This window comes from Pteropus vampyrus, unplaced genomic scaffold, assembly GCF_000151845.1.
Source record: "Pteropus vampyrus isolate Shadow unplaced genomic scaffold, Pvam_2.0 Scaffold275, whole genome shotgun sequence".
In the NCBI taxonomy this organism is placed as follows: domain Eukaryota; kingdom Metazoa; phylum Chordata; class Mammalia; order Chiroptera; family Pteropodidae; genus Pteropus; species Pteropus vampyrus.
In genome coordinates, this window is record NW_011889056.1 from 960773 (window position 1) to 977408 (window position 16636).

Below are 16636 nucleotides of genomic sequence, written 5' to 3' on the forward strand. Positions count from 1 at the left end.
TGCTAATGTTCAGAGTAGACAAAAGATAAAAACAATCCAAATGTCTACCAATTCAGAAAGGATAAAGAAAATGTGGCATATCTACGTAATGAACTATTATTTGGCCCTAAAAAGAAAGGAAGTACTGATACATGCTAGAACATGGATGAACCCTCAAAACATTATGCTCCGTGAAAGAACCCAGACACGAAAGACACACGCATGTTGTATGAATCCATCGAATAAGCCATCCAGAACAGGCAAATCGTAGTCAGAAAGTAGATGAGTGGTTGGGGGAACGAAAGGGAGGGGGCTGAGGAGTGGGGTTTCCTTTAGGGGTGAGGTTTCCTTCTTTAGGGGTGTTGAAAAGGTTCTGGGATTTGATAGTGGGAGTGGTTGCTCAGCTTTGATTATACTGTTATTGAATGTTAACGATTTAAGCGAGTGACTTGTATGATAGGCGAATTACATCTCGAAGTTGTTTTTTAAAAAAAGGAAAAAGAAAACAAGGGACTGAGACCCCCAGATTCAGGCCATGGTGGCCGGGTAAGAAAGGGGCCACTCTCGAGTCCCCGTTATGCTGGGCATTTGCATATTAGCCGCGGGCCCTCCAGGTTATGGACCATCAGGAAGAGTGTCCTAAGGAAGGGTCGCGAGTCCTCGGCTGGTGCGCACCTGAGGGGCCAGAACAGGAGAGGTCGCTGGCCGGCAGCAGGTGGCACCGACTTGCCTCGGAGCGCCGGGCCGGGGCGGGGCCGGCGCGCGCCCGAGCCAGCTGAGCGCGCGCCCTGGGCCCGAGGGGGGTGTGGCGCGGGCGCGCGCGCGCGGGTCCCAAGGTTGCCCGAGGCAGCGGGTGGGGAGAAAGGGGAGAGGCGCGCCGAGGACCTGGCCATTGCGCGAGGGGGGCGTCGACTCGCTGGGCGGGGACCCCGGCAACTTATGGGGCCCGGGCTGAGCTCTGGACCTCCTCTCGACCCCGGAGAGGAGCGGCCCCGGCCCACGCACCCGGCCGCCCGGCCCTCCCTGGGCTCCCCCGCCCGGCGCGGTGGTACCGTCCGGGTTTAAAAGGCACCCGCGGCCGCGGGCCGGCCCAGTGTGTGGGCGGCGGCGGCGGCGGTGGTGGCGGCGCGCCGGGCGCGGGGCGCGGCGGCGGGGGCGCGCAAGCGGGACCGGTGCGGGGCTTGGGGGCGCGTCCACGTGGCTGGCGGGCGGCCACCAGGAGCCAGCGACAGCAGAGGGACAGGTAGGTGGCCGCCATCCCCCACCGCCCGTGCGGGGCTAGCCTGTTCGGCAGCTCGAAGCTCCGGCAGTCTGTGGGTTCTCTCGGCTTGAGGGGGTCGGGCCCTGCCTCTCCTCTTGCCCCTTGGCTGCCGGCCTGACTGGTCCTTCGTGCCCCGTGCTGATAGGGACAGCCAGCCTGAGCCCAGCCCCCCTGCCCGATGGGGACCCTTTGTGGCGGAGGAGCGGCCTCTCCAAGGACTGCTGTGGCGCCTCCATCCACTAGGGTCCCCGTGGGTCGGCCGGGGGGTGCCCCTGGTGGGGGCAGGGAGAGCCGGGCCAGCAGCACGCTGGGGCGGGGGGTGGCATTGGGGAGCGGGTGCTGGAGCCGTGTCTCTGTGAGGGACGACTGTCTCTATCTTCCGGGCTTTCTGCTGGCAGGGATGTAGCAGACGGACTGGGTGTGCCTGGGATGCCCTAGGCTCCCACTTACAGGTGGAGGTTCGGATAGGGGTTTGGGATGCAAATCCTGCCTCTCTGGGTCTGCCGGCGACCCGTCCAGTCCCCATTCTTGGGCTTGTGTTCCCGCAGGGTGTGGAGGAGGTGAGGGTGGGATGCGACCTCTCTTCCCTTTCGCCTTCCTTTTTTCTCTGGCTGTGGCATTAGGGGCCCAGGATTCCGACCTGACAAAAGAGCCCTGGAGAGGTGATCAGTCTAAGCCGAAACTTTGCAGTCTCAAGCTGGGCCTGCTCCTTGTTCTAGCAAATGCATTTTTTTTTCCTTTCCTTCTTCTGCACCTCCTTGGTTTGCTTCCCTGCACCCCCCCCCAAGCTGGGTACTTCGTGTCTCCCTTGGGGCTTGGGCACTGAGAGGGTAGCACTAAGCCCTATCCTGTTGGCTGCTACGACACTGCTCTGCTATCTTTGCCACCTGGAGCTGGCAGGAGAGCTGGGTGTGGCCTGGGGGCGAAGACCCGGCCAAGCTGGGCACTGTCCCTACAGCCTCTGCCCCATCTCTGCAAGGTCTCTCTGTATTGAGGGACGATGCTTCCCTTCCATAGGACTCTTTGGACCCCCTGACACCTCCCCTTCTCCAGCTAACCTCTGGGTCTGGAGGGAGAACCGTACAGGATTGCCTGGGCCATCTGTCTGGCTGTGCCTGAGCAGAGCCTGACTTATGTCTGTCTCCGTGGTGCTTGGCTGTGGGGGCAGGCGCGACTCGGCTTTGTGTTGCAGCCCAGCCGGTAGGCCAGACAGCAGGCTCCTGGACAGCCAGCCGAGGGAGGCCCTCGGGGTGAGGAGGCAGCTGGGGCCAGGAGTGGGAATGTGGCGGTGCCGAGTCCACTCTCAGGCCTTGATGTCTCAGACCTCTGTCCTGGGGCTCCTGGTGGCAGTGCCACTCTGGGGTGCTGTTCTCCCCATCCCTCGGCTTGTGATTGTTCTCTCCCTGCCTCTCCCCTTCCCCCAGCTTGGGCGTGGGGTGTCTGTGGCCTGAGGTTTGCCTGTGGTGGCTCTTGTATGCGGCTAGCCGTCCTCAGCTCTGGGATCTGGCATTCGGGGTCTCATTCCAGGACGGCCTCCCGCCCTGCCTTTCCCAGCATCTGGCTCTGCTGCCCCCTTGGGTGTGGCCCAGCTGAGGCGAGGCCTCCTGGCTCCTTTCCAGGGGGGTGGGGGGCTGGGGGATGATTGATGGCCCCCAAGTCTGCCTGCGCTTACTGCTCACTCATGCGCCCTGGAGGCCCCTCCTCTCCCGGCCGTGGTCACCATCTGGGGCTCCGGCTCTGGTGTGGTGGTGGGCGAGTGAGTGGCTTCCACCCACTGTGGCACGGAGCTTGGCCTGCTGGGGGTCCTAGGCCAGGCTGCGCGGTAGGACTGGCGGCCTGGACCGGGGAGCTCTGACCTGCACTTGCCATCTCTCCTCAGGCCCGTCCCAGGTGCAGCCGCCGACCATGCCCACTGTCTGCCTCCTCCTGCTGCTACCCCTCACCATGGAGGGGGTCCTGGGCCGCAACAGACCCTTCCCCGCCTTCTTGGTGACAGACACCACACTCACCCACCTGGCTGTGCACCGGGTGACCGGGGAGGTATTTGTGGGCGCAGTGAACCGTGTCTTCAAGCTGGCCCCCAACCTGACTGAGCTACGGGCCCATGTCACGGGGCCCGTTGAGGACAATGCTCGCTGCTATCCGCCCCCCAGTATGCGTGTGTGCACCCACCGCCTGGCGCCCGTGGACAACGTGAACAAGCTGCTGCTCATAGACTATGCTGCCCGTCGCTTGGTGGCCTGCGGCAGCATCTGGCAAGGCATCTGCCAGTTTCTTCGCCTGGATGACCTCTTCAAGCTGGGCGAGCCCCACCACCGCAAGGAGCACTACCTGTCAGGGGCCCAGGAGCCCGACTCCATGGCCGGCGTCATCGTGGAGCAGGGTCAGGGGCCCAGTAAGCTGTTCGTGGGCACCGCCGTGGACGGCAAGTCTGAGTACTTCCCCACTCTGAGCTCCCGCAAGCTCATCCGCGACGAGGACAGTGCCGACATGTTTAGTCTGGTGGGTGAGCTGGCCAGTCCGTTGCCCCTCCTCCCTTTGCCTGTCCCCAACACCCCACCTCAATAGCCGGCACCTATTTCCCTCCCGTCTTCTCTCTGTCCTGGCTCCACCTCTGGAAGAGCCCTGGTCCAAGGAGGGACGAGCTGCCGAAGACAGGAGGGTGGGCTGAAGCGCGGGACTGGGCTCCTGTGACCGTGTTGGTGGGGCAGGGGGGGCGGTGCTGTGAGAAGAAGCCCTGGGGAGACTGTGTTGTGGGGGTCGAGGGGCCAGGGATTAAGAGATTGACGAAGGACCCAGACCTTGTCCCACGCTGTCTCCTCAACCTGCTCCCCAGGTGTACCAGGATGAGTTTGTCTCCTCGCAGATCAAGATTCCGTCAGACACCTTGTCCTTGTACCCCGCCTTTGACATCTACTACATCTACGGCTTTGTGAGCGCCTCCTTCGTGTACTTCCTGACGCTGCAGCTGGACACCCAGCAGACGCTGCTGGACACGGCGGGCGAGAAATTCTTCACGTCCAAGATCGTGCGCATGTGCGCGGGGGACTCCGAGTTCTACTCGTACGTGGAGTTTCCCATCGGCTGCTCCTGGCGCGGCGTGGAGTACCGCTTGGTGCAGAGCGCCCACCTGGCCAAGCCCGGCCTGCTGCTGGCCCAGGCCCTGGGCGTGCCGGCCGACGAGGACGTCCTCTTCACCATCTTCTCTCAGGGCCAGAAGAACCGGGCCAGCCCGCCCCGGCAGACTGTTCTGTGCCTCTTTACCCTCAGCACCATCAACGCGCACATCCGGCGCCGTATCCAGTCATGCTATCGCGGGGAGGGGACACTGGCCCTGCCGTGGCTGCTCAACAAGGAGCTGCCCTGCATCAACACGGTGAGCTCAGCGGCCTCAGCCGGAATAGCCGCGCCTCCCTCTTGGGGACCCCCGCCCTCCCATCCTCTCCCTGCATTTGCCCCCCGCAGCCTGCCTCCTCACCGTGGCTCTGGGCGGGCGCGCTCTGCTCGTGGGCCGCCTCTCGCCCTGCCTGCTCCTCCACCCATTGCCAGCCGGCTGCTCCTCGCTCCATCTCCCGGGTGTCCCTCACTGTCCTGAATCAGCAATAGTCTCCCGGCCCGTCCCCATCTCGTAGGCCCAGGCCTCGCTCTCCTCCCCTACTCCCGCCTCCTTTCCCTCCTCTGTCTCCTCCCTCCTCAGCCCCCCGATTTCCTGTGGGGTCCAGGGCAGCAGTTGGTCTCGGCTGGTGGGAAACAAGTTCCAGATACTGCTCCCTTCTAGAACATGGGGTCTCATGGCCTCTGTCCAGCTGCTGCCCCGCAAGCTTTGACTGTCACGTGCATCCCTCCCGTTTCACTAGCCCATGCAGATAAATGGAAACTTCTGCGGGCTGGTGTTGAACCAGCCACTGGGCGGCCTGCACGTGATCGAGGGGCTGCCCCTGCTGGCCGATGGCGCTGACGGCATGGCCAGTGTGGCGGCCTACACCTACCACGAGCACTCTGTGGTCTTCATTGGCACTCGCAGTGGCAGTCTGAAGAAGGTAGGCCCTGGCCCCCTTGCCATGTGAAGATTGAGGCGGACTCTGAGATACGGGGTGAGAGTCAGGGACAAGAATGTACAGACAAGCCCTGTGAGACTCTGGACAGGGCACAGCCAGTAGGGCAAAGGGAGCTTCCCAGCCAGGGCCCCAGGAGCCTGGCCATGCTCCCCAAGAGGCCCCCATGGCCATCCACCGGCTCCGGCACCACTGCCTACTATGGCCTGAATTGCCGGCTTCCTGTGGCCCTGGGGACAGAAACCAGACCTCTCTCAGGGTCTCCTTGCCAGGAGAGCAGGTGGCAGCGGCTCAGCCGTCAGTGCTGGATCCTCACTGGAATGAATGCAGACGTAACCCCCTTTGCCCTGTGTCCCCTCACGGGCAGCAGGGCCGCAGCTGCTTCTGTCCCGGCGGTGGAGGGAGCGTGAAAGTGAGAGATGAGCTCCTGGGAGCTCCGATGTATCCTAAAGGGACAAAAGTCAGGACAGCCATCACGCTCTCGTTCTTCTCACCTGGAGACTGTGGAGTGATCCCTGGGGAGGTTGGGCGCGAGCGTGTAGCCGGGGGAGGGCTCGCGAAGAGGGCTGCTGAGCTCTTGTGCTGGGCCTGCTCCCCTCCTGGGTCCTTTCTGTCATTTGTCACAGCTTTATTGAGGTATAATTCCCATCCCATATACTTCCCCTGCTTAAAAGACACGGCCAGTGGTTTGAACGAGTTTGCAGAGTTATGCGACTGTCACCACTCTCTCATTCCAGGACACTGTCATCACCCTAAAGACCCCTTCCCCTTTGGATGTCAGCCTTCTCCCCCATCCCCCATCTGTGGCATCACTAATCTCTCTGTCTCTGTCCCCTGGGAGCCTTTTCTGGCTGGCTGAGTTGCCCCCAAGGGCCTCTGGGGTGGGGGGGCTTCGAGCCCTCCTTCCCCTGCCCATAGGGATTGTGGGGGTGGCAGGTCAAGGGCTGAGCCCTGCCAGGCCCCAGCTTCAGTTCAACCACAACCTGGAAAGTTCCTGGCTCGAGAAGAGGACGCCCTGGGTGCGTGGGGTGTTGCTGTGGCATCACATTGGTTTGTCACCCCTCTTCCCTGGCCTTGCGGCCCAGGTGCGAGTCGATGGCTCCCAGGATGCCCACCTGTACGAGACGGTGCCCGTGGTGGATGGCAGCCGTATTCTGCGAGACCTGCTCTTCAGCCCTGACCACCGGCACATCTACCTCCTGAGTGAGAAGCAGGTGGGCCCGTGGTGGGAGGAGGCGGGTGGCAGTGTGGGGGCGAGGTGGGTGCTGACGAGGCTGTCCCCAGGTGAGCCAGCTCCCAGTGGAGACCTGTGAGCAGTACCTGAGCTGCGCGGCCTGCTTGGGCTCCGGGGACCCACACTGTGGTTGGTGTGTGCTGCAGCACAGGTAAGGGTCCCAGAAAAGGGATGGGTGGTGACGATGGGCTCAGTGACACCCTGCTCTCTGGAAGATCTGGCCGGGCCTCTTGTTGGTCGTTGGGGTAGCACCTGTCCTGGCCTATGTGCTCACTTCTCCCAGCTGTGCCCTTACGGCCCTCTCCACCCTCCCCTTCCACTTTCTCCAACTAATGAGCGGAACCTCCACTCCGAATGACGTCCCTTAGACCCCAGGGACAAGGCTGAGGCGCGCTGTTGCCTGGCACTGTGGGCCGGGCCAGCTGGGCCCTTTCCCCGCTAGGCCCCCATGGAGCCCTGGATAGGGCCCTCCCAGGGCAAATGAGGGATGGGCTCTGGCCTGACCCCACACAGATGCTGCCGCGAGGGGGCCTGTCCAGGCGCCTCAGCCCCACATGGCTTTGCCGAGGAGCTGAGCAAGTGTGTCCAGGTGCGGGTCCGGCCCAACAACGTGTCAGTAACATCGCCCGGGGTGCAGGTGAGTGGTGTGGCGGCTGTGGGCTGTGCTGCCCAATGTGTGCACGCGTGCGAGGTGCACCCTGCTGAGTGCTCCGTCTCCCGCAGCTGACCGTGGCCATGCGCAATGTGCCAGACCTCAGCGCAGGTGTGAGCTGTGCCTTCGAGGAGGTGACGGAGAACGAGGCCATCCTGCTGCCCTCCGGGGAGTTGCGCTGCCCCTCGCCCTCCCTCCAGGAGCTCCAGGCTCTCACCAGGGGGCACGGTCAGTGGCTGGGGCTGCTCGGGATGGGGGCACTGCCTGTCGCCGGCTGGCTCACGGCCGCACTTGGGCTTGCTGCAGGGGCCACCCGCACCGTGCGACTGCAACTGCTTTCTAAGGAGACCGGCGTGAGGTTCGCCGGGGCCGACTTTGTCTTCTACAACTGCAGTGTCCTTCAGTCGTGAGTACTGGCCCTCCCGATCTCTGTCCCCACGTCTCGTTGTCCCTCGCTATGTCGTGCAGACCTCGGATGGGTCCTGGAGCCTTCTTCCTTTGGTTCCCCATGTGTCCCATAGGAGGAATGCTGAGGGGGGCAGGCCAGGTCTTCTCTGTTGTTTCTGAAGCTTCTCCCCCCTAGGTGCATGTCCTGCGTCGGCAGCCCTTACCCCTGCCACTGGTGTAAGTACCGCCACGTGTGTACCAGCCACCCCCACGAGTGCTCCTTCCAGGAGGGCAGGGTCCACAGCCCCGAGGTGAGGCGGGAGCCGTGCGCGAGGGGGCTGGGCTCCGCATGCACTCGCCTCTGGCTTTTCTGTCTTTGATCTCATCGGTTTCCTGGAGCCTCCTCGATGCGGGGCTGGCCCAGCTGGGCCTGGACAGCGCGGTCGGCGTGTGGCTGATGGCGTTCTCCCCCGCAGGGCTGCCCCGAGATCCTGCCGAGTGGGGACCTCCTGATCCCAGTCGGCGTCATGCAGCCTCTTACCCTGCGGGCCAAGAACCTGCCGCAGCCCCAGTCGGGCCAGAAGAACTACGAGTGCGTGGTCCGCGTGCAGGGGCGGCAGCAGCGCGTGCCCGCCGTGCGTTTCAACAGCAGCAGTGTGCAGTGCCAGAATGCGTCGGTGAGGCCCCCTCCCTGCCATCCCCGGGCCTGCGCTCCGCTCTCTGGTGTGGAAGCCTCAGGTGGCTGTGGCAGGGGACCTTCTGAGGGCTCATGTGGTCCCTGTCCTTCAGTACTCCTATGAAGGTGACGAGTATGGTGACACCGAGCTGGACTTCTCTGTGGTCTGGGATGGAGACTTCCCCATTGACAAGCCTGCCACCTTCCGAGGTGAGGGGCGAGATGGGGCTGAGGAGCTAGCCTCCTGGCACAGAACTGGCATGAGCTGGGGCCAGGTCTAACAAGGGGCCCCTCTGTCAGGGCCCGCAGAGGCCCTGGCTCCCCGTGGATGCTCCCCAGCAGTGCCCTCCCTGCCCGCAGCTCTCCTGTATAAGTGCTGGGCACAGCGACCCAACTGTGGCCTCTGCCTCAAGGCTGACCCCCGCTTCAGCTGTGGCTGGTGCATCTCGGAGCACAGGTGCCAGCTGCGGGCCCACTGTCCAGCCCCCAAGACCAACTGGATGCATCCGAGCCAGAAGGGCAGCCGCTGCAGCCACCCCCGCATTGCCCAGGTTAGTTTCTGCCACCCTCTGCCCACTGGGTACCCGGGGCTCTGGGCCCACCTTCTCACCTTCCCGTCCCGCTCTGCAGATCCATCCACTCATGGGGCCCAAGGAGGGAGGCACGCGGGTCACCATCGTGGGTGAGAACCTGGGCCTCACCTACCGAGAGGTGGGCCTGCGGGTGGCCGGCGTGCGTTGCAACTCCATCCCCGCCGAGTACGTCAGTGCCGAGAGGTGAGTGTGGCTGTGCGGGTGCTCAGGCTGGTGCTCCGAGGCTGGCCTTGACCTTCTCTCCCCCGCTAGGATCGTGTGTGAGATGGAGGAGTCACTGGTGCCCAGCCCGCCACCAGGGCCCGTGGAGCTCTGCGTAGGCGACTGTTCCGCTGACTTCCGCACGCAGTCCGAGCAGCTCTACAGCTTTGTGGTGTGTGAGCTGCCTGCCTCTTCCCACGCCCACCCCTTCTGAGGGGGTGTGACCCCACGCTGGGCTGCGTCCTCTCTCGCCTCACAGCCGCTTCTCCCACAGACCCCAACGTTCGACCGCGTAAGTCCCAGTCGGGGCCCAGCTTCCGGGGGTACGCGGCTCACCATCTCCGGAAGCTCTCTGGATGCTGGCAGCAGGGTCACGGTGACTGTGAGAGATGGCGAGTGCCAGTTCGTGAGGTGGGTAGGGCCCTGCCAGTGTTGGGCTGGGCACTGGACGGGGGGCCAGAGGGATGGGGCAGGGCCAGTGAGGGCCTTGGGCCACCCGCTCCAAGCGCCCTGCTTACCGACATAGGAGAGATGCCGAGGCAATTGTGTGTATCTCGCCCGTCTCCACGCTGGGCCCCAGTCAGGCCCCCATCACCCTGGCCATCGACCGCGCCAACATCTCCAGTCCCGGAGTTCTCTACACCTACACCCAGGACCCTACTGTAACTCGCCTTGAGCCCACCTGGAGCATCATCAAGTAAGATTCTAGGGAGACCGGGTCCCCGAGCTCCTGTCCTGGGGCTTTGCCTGGCGACTGGAACCTTGGGCATCGAGTTACACCGACTCTGAACCTGAGCCCTTACTGGCAGAGGGGGCAGGGTCCTCCCAACTATGTAGCACCTGGCACCTGCCCGGCAACCCAGGTATGGGAAGCCCCAGGCCCCCATGGCAGCCTTCATAGCTCTCTAGGGCCAGGCTGGGGACAGTGGCGGACAGAGACTGAGGCCCCTCCTCCCGTCCCCAGTGGAAGCACTGCCATCACCGTGAGTGGGACCCACCTGCTGACAGTCCAGGAGCCCCGGGTCCGGGCCAAGTACCGAGGCATCGAAACCACCAACGTGAGTGCCAGCTGCCCTCGCCCCACCCCTGACTCTGCCACCCGTGGCCTCATGTGCTGGGCTACCCACCCTTGTCCACACAGACGTGCCAGGTGATCAACGACACGGCCATGCTGTGTAAGGCCCCTGGCATCTTCTTGGGGCGGCCGCAGCCACAGGCCCAGGGCGAGCACCCTGACGAGTTTGGCTTCCTGCTGGACCACGTACAGACAGCCCGCTCCCTCAACCGCTCTGCCTTCACCTACTACCCGGACCCCAGCTTCGAGCCACTGGGGCCCTCTGGTGTCCTGGACGTCAAGCCTGGCTCCCACGTGGTGCTGAAGGTGCCGGAGGAGTGCAGGGGCTGGGAGGGCCAGGGTGCTGGGGAGCCCTGGCGGACCGTGCCTTCCATACGCAGGGCAAGAATCTGATCCCCGCGGCAGCCGGCAGCTCCCGCCTCAACTACACCGTGCTGATCGGGGGCCAGCCGTGTGCACTCACCGTCTCAGACACGCAGCTGCTGTGCGACTCACCCAGCCAGACGGGCCGGCAGCCTGTCATGGTGTGTGCGCGGGCGTGGGAAAGCCACCCAGGGAGTGCGGGGTGGCTCTGAGGGTCAGCTCACAGGGGCCTGTTCCTGCAGGTGCTGGTGGGCGGCCTGGAGTTCTGGCTGGGCACCCTGCACATCACGGCCGAGCGGGCGCTGACTCTGCCGGCCATGGTGGGGCTGGCCGTGGGCGGCGGGCTCTTGCTGCTGGCCATCACTGCTGTGCTGGTTGCCTACAAGCGCAAGACTCAGGATGCGGACCGCACGCTCAAGCGGCTCCAGCTCCAGATGGACAACTTGGAGTCCCGCGTGGCTCTGGAATGCAAGGAAGGTGCCTGGGGTTGGGGGTGCAGCGCAGGGTGGGCACGCCGGGAGCCCGCCTCCTCTCGCTCTGCTCACTTCTCCTCCCCGCCCCTCCCAGCCTTTGCCGAGCTGCAGACAGACATCAACGAGCTGACAAACCACATGGACGTGGTGCAGATCCCCTTCCTGGACTACCGGACCTACGCCGTGCGCGTGCTCTTCCCGGGCATTGAGGCCCACCCGGTGCTCAAGGAGCTGGATGTGAGTCCCCGTGGCCTGCTCACTCCCCGTCACCCCCCAGGGCCACCGTCCCACCCTCTGAGACTCCCTGTCCCCCACAGACCCCCCCCAACGTCGAGAAGGCGCTGCGTCTCTTCGGGCAGCTGCTACACAGCCGCGCCTTTGTGCTCACCTTCATCCACACGCTGGAGGCCCAGAGCAGCTTCTCCATGCGTGACCGTGGCACCGTGGCTTCGCTCACCATGGTGGCCTTGCAGAGCCGCCTCGATTATGCCACAGGGCTGCTCAAGCAACTGCTGGCGGACCTCATAGAGAAAAACCTTGAGAGCAAGAACCACCCAAAGTTGCTACTGCGCAGGTACTGTCCCCCCCCCCGAGCCCCACCCTCGGTGGGCCCAGCCCCTGAGCGGCCCCACCCCGTTCTAGGCCTGGGCCCCAGCAGCCTTTCACCCTAGGACAGAGTCGGTGGCCGAGAAGATGCTTACCAACTGGTTCACATTCCTGCTGCATAAGTTTCTGAAGGTGCGCTTGGCGGGTGGGCCGCGGGGGAGGTGACGTGGGGAAGCGGCTGGCCGTCGGGCAGGCAGCAAGCCGTGCGGCTGCCCCCTGCTGCAGGAGTGTGCCGGAGAGCCACTTTTCCTGCTCTACTGCGCCATCAAGCAGCAGATGGAGAAGGGCCCCATCGACGCCATCACGGGCGAGGCGCGCTACTCCCTGAGCGAGGATAAGCTCATTCGGCAGCAGATTGACTACAAGACGCTGGTGAGTGGGGGGGGCCAGCTGTGCAGGGCTTCGGGCATGGGGGGGAGCCTCGCCTGGGACCCACCCTGTGCTTCCCCTCACCCTCAGACGCTGCACTGCGTGTGCCCGGAGAGTGAGGGCAGCACTCAGGTCCCGGTGAAGGTTCTCAACTGTGACAGCATCACCCAGGCCAAAGACAAGCTGCTGGACGCTGTGTACAAGGGCATCCCCTACTCCCAGCGTCCCAAAGCTGAGGACATGGACCTAGGTGAGGCCCCCTTCCTCTCCTCCTGGCCCCCGCCTCGTGGCTGCATTACTTTGCCTGGTGCTCGTTCTCCCCATCTGGGCTCTGTTCTCTGAGCTGGACCTCAAGGCCTATCTGTGGCCTGCAGAGTGGCGCCAGGGCCGCATGGCCCGCATCATTCTCCAGGACGAGGATGTCACCACCAAGATCGAGTGTGACTGGAAGAGGGTCAACTCGCTGGCCCACTACCAGGTGAGGGGCTTGGGGCCCACTCGCCCCCCCCCAGGGCCACCTGGGAGCTGCAGCCCTGCCTTGAAGACACAGGAGCAGGGCTGCCCTGGCTCCTTTCTGCTCTGGCCCCCGAGCTCACAGGCCCTCCCCAGGGAGCCTCGGGAGCTGTTCCACATACCCACTGCGGGGTCCGCGCGGGTGGTGTCTCGGGCCTCTCGGCTTCTTGGCCTCGTGTACTGCCCCCTCTCTGTCTCTGGGGTCTCCAGGTAACAGACGGTTCCTTGGTGGCACTGGTGCCCAAACAAGTGTCTGCCTATAACATGGCCAACTCCTTCACCTTCACCCGTTCCCTCAGCCGCTACGGTAGGTGTCCTCGTGTAGTGGCCTCTGCTGGCCCTGTGCCTTTCGAAGGCTGTTACCTTCATGGGAAGCCCCTGTCTGAGCAGCCGGCATGGCTCCGGTGGCCTCCCCGGGCCCTCTCCTTGGGAGGTCTCCGGTTCCTTAGAGCCTAGAAGTGGGGCGGGCCAGCAAGAGCAGACGAGCTCCCCTCGGTCTGCTGGCCTCCTGGGACAGAGTGGGGCCAGAGCCCGAGCGATGGCTGGTGTGGCCCCGTGGCCTAAGGGGCGAACTGGTCCTCTGCCCCAGAGAGCTTGCTCCGCACAGCCAGCAGCCCCGATAGCCTCCGCTCTCGGGCACCCATGATCACGCCCGACCAGGAGACAGGCACCAAGCTGTGGCACCTGGTAAAGAATCATGACCATGTCGACCATCGCGAGGGTGACCGTGGCAGCAAGATGGTCTCAGAGATCTACCTGACGCGGCTGCTGGCCACCAAGGTGCGGGCCTACCCTGTGCCACCCTGGCCTCAGGGGCGCTGGCCTCACGGGGAAGCCCTGCTCATTGCCAAGCCTCCGTTCCCTATGTTTCTGCTGTGCCCCTGCAGGGCACGCTACAGAAGTTTGTGGATGACCTCTTCGAGACCGTGTTCAGCACCGCGCACCGGGGCTCAGCCCTGCCCTTGGCCATCAAGTACATGTTCGACTTCCTGGATGAGCAGGCCGACCAGCGCCAGATCAGTGACCCTGACGTGCGCCACACCTGGAAGAGCAACTGGTACTTCCCTGTGCCTGGCTGCTGCGGGCTCCTCTACGGCGGGTGTTCAAAAGAGGCTGGTGGCTTTGCCAAGACTCAGGGACCACAGGGGCAGGGCGACTGACGGGGGTCGGCATGGTCATCCACGCAGGATAGGACTGGCGTCCACGGTGCCACCAAGCGAAGAGGGCGAGTGAGTGCGGTTCATAGGCGGGCTCTGTTTAGCTGGTTGGTAGTTGGCCCAGCATCCAGAGGTGGCCCTTAGCCCTCAAGGTTCCGCACAGGGCGGAGATGCTGCTGGCTCGGCCTAGGCGGTAGCATTTCTCCTGATGTCTTGCTGCCGGAGGTCCGGCAGAAGCTTAAACAAAAGGCTGTTAACCTTAAATGGGTCACTTTTGCTGCTCTGGGTGAGACGTGGGCTGGCCAGACAGGAGCCAGACAGGGAGCAGGGAGAGGGTGCTCGTGGGGGCACCAGGCAGCTGCAGGTGTGTGTGTCCCCGCCCAGCCTGCCCCTGCGCTTCTGGGTGAACGTGATCAAGAATCCGCAGTTTGTGTTTGACATCCACAAGAGCAGCATCACGGACGCCTGCCTGTCGGTGGTGGCCCAGACCTTCATGGACTCCTGCTCCACGTCCGAGCACCGCCTGGGCAAGGACTCGCCCTCCAACAAGCTGCTCTATGCCAAGGACATCCCAAACTACAAGAGTTGGGTGGAGAGGTGGGTCCCTGTGGCCCCGTGCCGGGCAGTCCGGGGCCACTGCTGTGGGCCAAGGGAGGCGGGCTGGCTTGTTCGAGGTGGGCCGACGACAGGAAAGAGGCCCAGAGGCTGGCCTGGCAGCCGGGGCAGGGCCTTTGGCTTTTATGTCACCTGCCCGCGTGACCTACTCAGAGTCCCAACAGGTATTACCGGGACATTGCAAAGATGGCATCCATTAGTGACCAGGACATGGACGCCTACCTGGTGGAGCAGTCCCGCCTCCACGCCAGCGACTTCAGTGTTCTAAGCGCTCTCAGTGAGCTCTACTTCTATGTCACCAAGTACCGCCAGGAGGTGTGTGCTACCCCCGGTTTGGCAAAGGCGGGGGCTTGGTGGGGGCTGAGGAGGGTCACAAGGAAGTGGAGAGGCACAGGACAGTGGGAGCCCATCTATCAGACTGCTCACGATCCCTCCCTCAAGCAGGCTCCTAGGTGCTGGCCTTTGCGGGACTCAAAAGAGAAGCTGCTGGCTAGAGTACAGAGTTCTGGTTGGGAAAAAGTTGAGGGCCAAGGGCACGGGGGCGGACAAGATGAAGGGGCGGAGCCAGAAGGTGGGCACGGACAGCCCTCCGTAGGGCCTGTGGGATCTGTGGACAGAGGTGTCAGTAGGCAAGGGACATAGAGGTGTGGTCTTCAGGATATATTCTTGGCTGGAAATGTGAACGTGTGAGCCAGGACGTGGCCCTGAAATCCTCATGCCTGGGTGAATCCAGCAAGGGCGGCCCGCGGGCGTAGAGGGAGAAGCGACCGGACCACTGAGCCCTGGTGCCCTGGGACAGTCAGAGGGTCCGAGAAGAAGGGGAGCGGGCAGCAGAGACGGGAGGGGAGGCCAGCGGGGTGGGAGGGACCTCAAGGGTGCTGAAACGTGTGAGAGGAACCCCCCGCCCTGGGGGGTCATAGGGGAGGGGTGATCGGCTCTGTCAGGTGTTGCTGCTCGTCAAGGGAGGGACCCCCACTCCTCCCCCCCGGTCCGAGAACACTGGCTGGGTCTGGTGACAAGATCATGGAGACCTGGATAAGGGAGGTTTGTGGGGTGAGTGAGGGGAAGGGAAACGGGAAATCGGAGACAGAGAGCCTGGACCACTCTTGGGAGGGGCTGCGCTCTGGCTGTAGAGAGAAGAAAAACAGCTGGAGAGGGATTTGGGGTGCAAGAGAAGCCGGAGGGTGTGTTTGGAGGTGAGAGATTGGAGCCCTTCCCGTGTGCCCAGGGCCCCTGGCTAGGAGGGATGCGCTGAGACGTGAGGGGGGAGGAGGGGGAAGAGCTCAACCTAGGGAGGGGGCTTCGCCCAGGCCGCCCGGACCCTCTCCCACAATCCCAGTTCCGCGCCCTCCTCCCCCCAGGTTCTCACCGCTCTGGACCGAGACGCCTCTTGTCGGAAGCATAAGTTGCGCCAGAAGCTGGAACAGATCATCAGCCTCATGTCCAGCAACAGCTAAGGGTGGCCGAACAGCTGAGGAGGGGGCTCCTCAGTCCTGGGCCGTCCTCCCGTCGAGGCGCGGGGCTCACGCCTGGGTCTCAGGGCTGAGCCCAGGATTAGGTGGCACGGGCGAGGTCACCGGGACAGTATGCCCCCGGCACACCTGGGCCCCCTTCATTAGTGCCTTGCTTTGGGCCCTGCAGGCGGGGAGGGGGTGACAGGACCGAGCCTCCCACCCAGCAGCAGCAATACCCCCAGCCTCCTGGCCTTGCGCCCAGGTGTTGTGACAGCCCTTGCCCTCCTTGCTATTTATACCCCCAACCGCCTATTTATTTAATTTATCTCCACTTCACAGTCTCCATCTGTAAATACGTGTCCCCCTGGGATGTCGCCACCCTCACTCACCCTCACTCCTTGAGTCATCCTGGCTCCCTTGTGACTGTCAGCCTTGGCCTAGCTTCTGGCACCTCACCCTTGCCACGGCTGGCCCCACCCGTTCCAAGAAGGGGGCCTAGGCACCAGCAGCACTTGGGGTGGGGTGGTACACGAGAAGCTGCCCTCGGACTGTGGCCGTGCCAAGGGGTCCCCCTGCAGCTGGGCCACAGCGTCCCCCTCCGAACTTCCTGGGGATTGGACTGTACGTTCTCACGGGGCCCTGTTCTCTCTGAGCACCTGGAGACCTGGACCAGGCGTGTGCCAGGGCCTGACTTGGGCCTGGGGGCTCCAGAACTGTCCTCCTGCAAGCCCTCCTGCCAAACTTCCTCAGTGTTGTCTGCACTTGCCCTGGACCCCGTCTCATCCTTAGCTGCCCTGTCCTGCACCTGCCCCAAGGGGCCGAGGCGGCAGTGCCTTACTCCTTTGTTCTGCCTCTTCCGAGGAATCTGGCCCCGTCTCGCGGTCCCGGAAACCCAGTTCTCTCCTGTTTTGTTGCATGACTTTTCCTTTGTTCATGTAATTTTTTTTCCTAATTAAATGTCGGGGAAAATGCA

The 16636-nt window shown here is 63.6% G+C and overlaps 1 protein-coding gene across 1 annotated transcript; it reads left to right on the plus strand.

Annotated features, from left to right (window-relative positions):
* Positions 1-1077: 1077 nt before the first annotated feature.
* Positions 1078-16636, plus strand: PLXNA3 (plexin A3). The gene is made up of 33 exons (XM_011375567.2): positions 1078-1222; positions 3120-3742; positions 4077-4616; positions 5098-5280; positions 6381-6509; positions 6580-6680; positions 7043-7166; positions 7253-7409; positions 7488-7587; positions 7765-7879; positions 8045-8245; positions 8358-8454; positions 8605-8795; positions 8875-9020; positions 9090-9210; positions 9313-9449; positions 9565-9735; positions 10003-10096; positions 10180-10419; positions 10494-10637; positions 10719-10953; positions 11044-11186; positions 11267-11523; positions 11621-11687; positions 11781-11927; positions 12015-12174; positions 12299-12402; positions 12648-12744; positions 13027-13217; positions 13325-13494; positions 13979-14191; positions 14374-14524; positions 15571-16636. The coding sequence occupies exons 2-33, from the start codon at positions 3146-3148 to the stop codon at positions 15664-15666; spliced, it is 5619 nt and encodes a 1872-aa protein (XP_011373869.1). The 5' UTR covers positions 1078-1222; positions 3120-3145; the 3' UTR covers positions 15667-16636.

Bases quoted from the DNA above. Each gene is read 5' to 3' on its own strand.
- PLXNA3 (XM_011375567.2), top strand. From the start codon at position 3,146: ATGCCCACTGTCTGCCTCCTCCTGCTGCTACCCCTCACCATGGAGGGG. The intron at 9,450-9,564 runs GTGGGTAGGGCC...TTACCGACATAG, and splicing joins GGCGAGTGCCAGTTCGTGAG to GAGAGATGCCGAGGCAATTG. The intron at 11,688-11,780 runs GTGCGCTTGGCG...CCCCTGCTGCAG, and splicing joins TGCTGCATAAGTTTCTGAAG to GAGTGTGCCGGAGAGCCACT.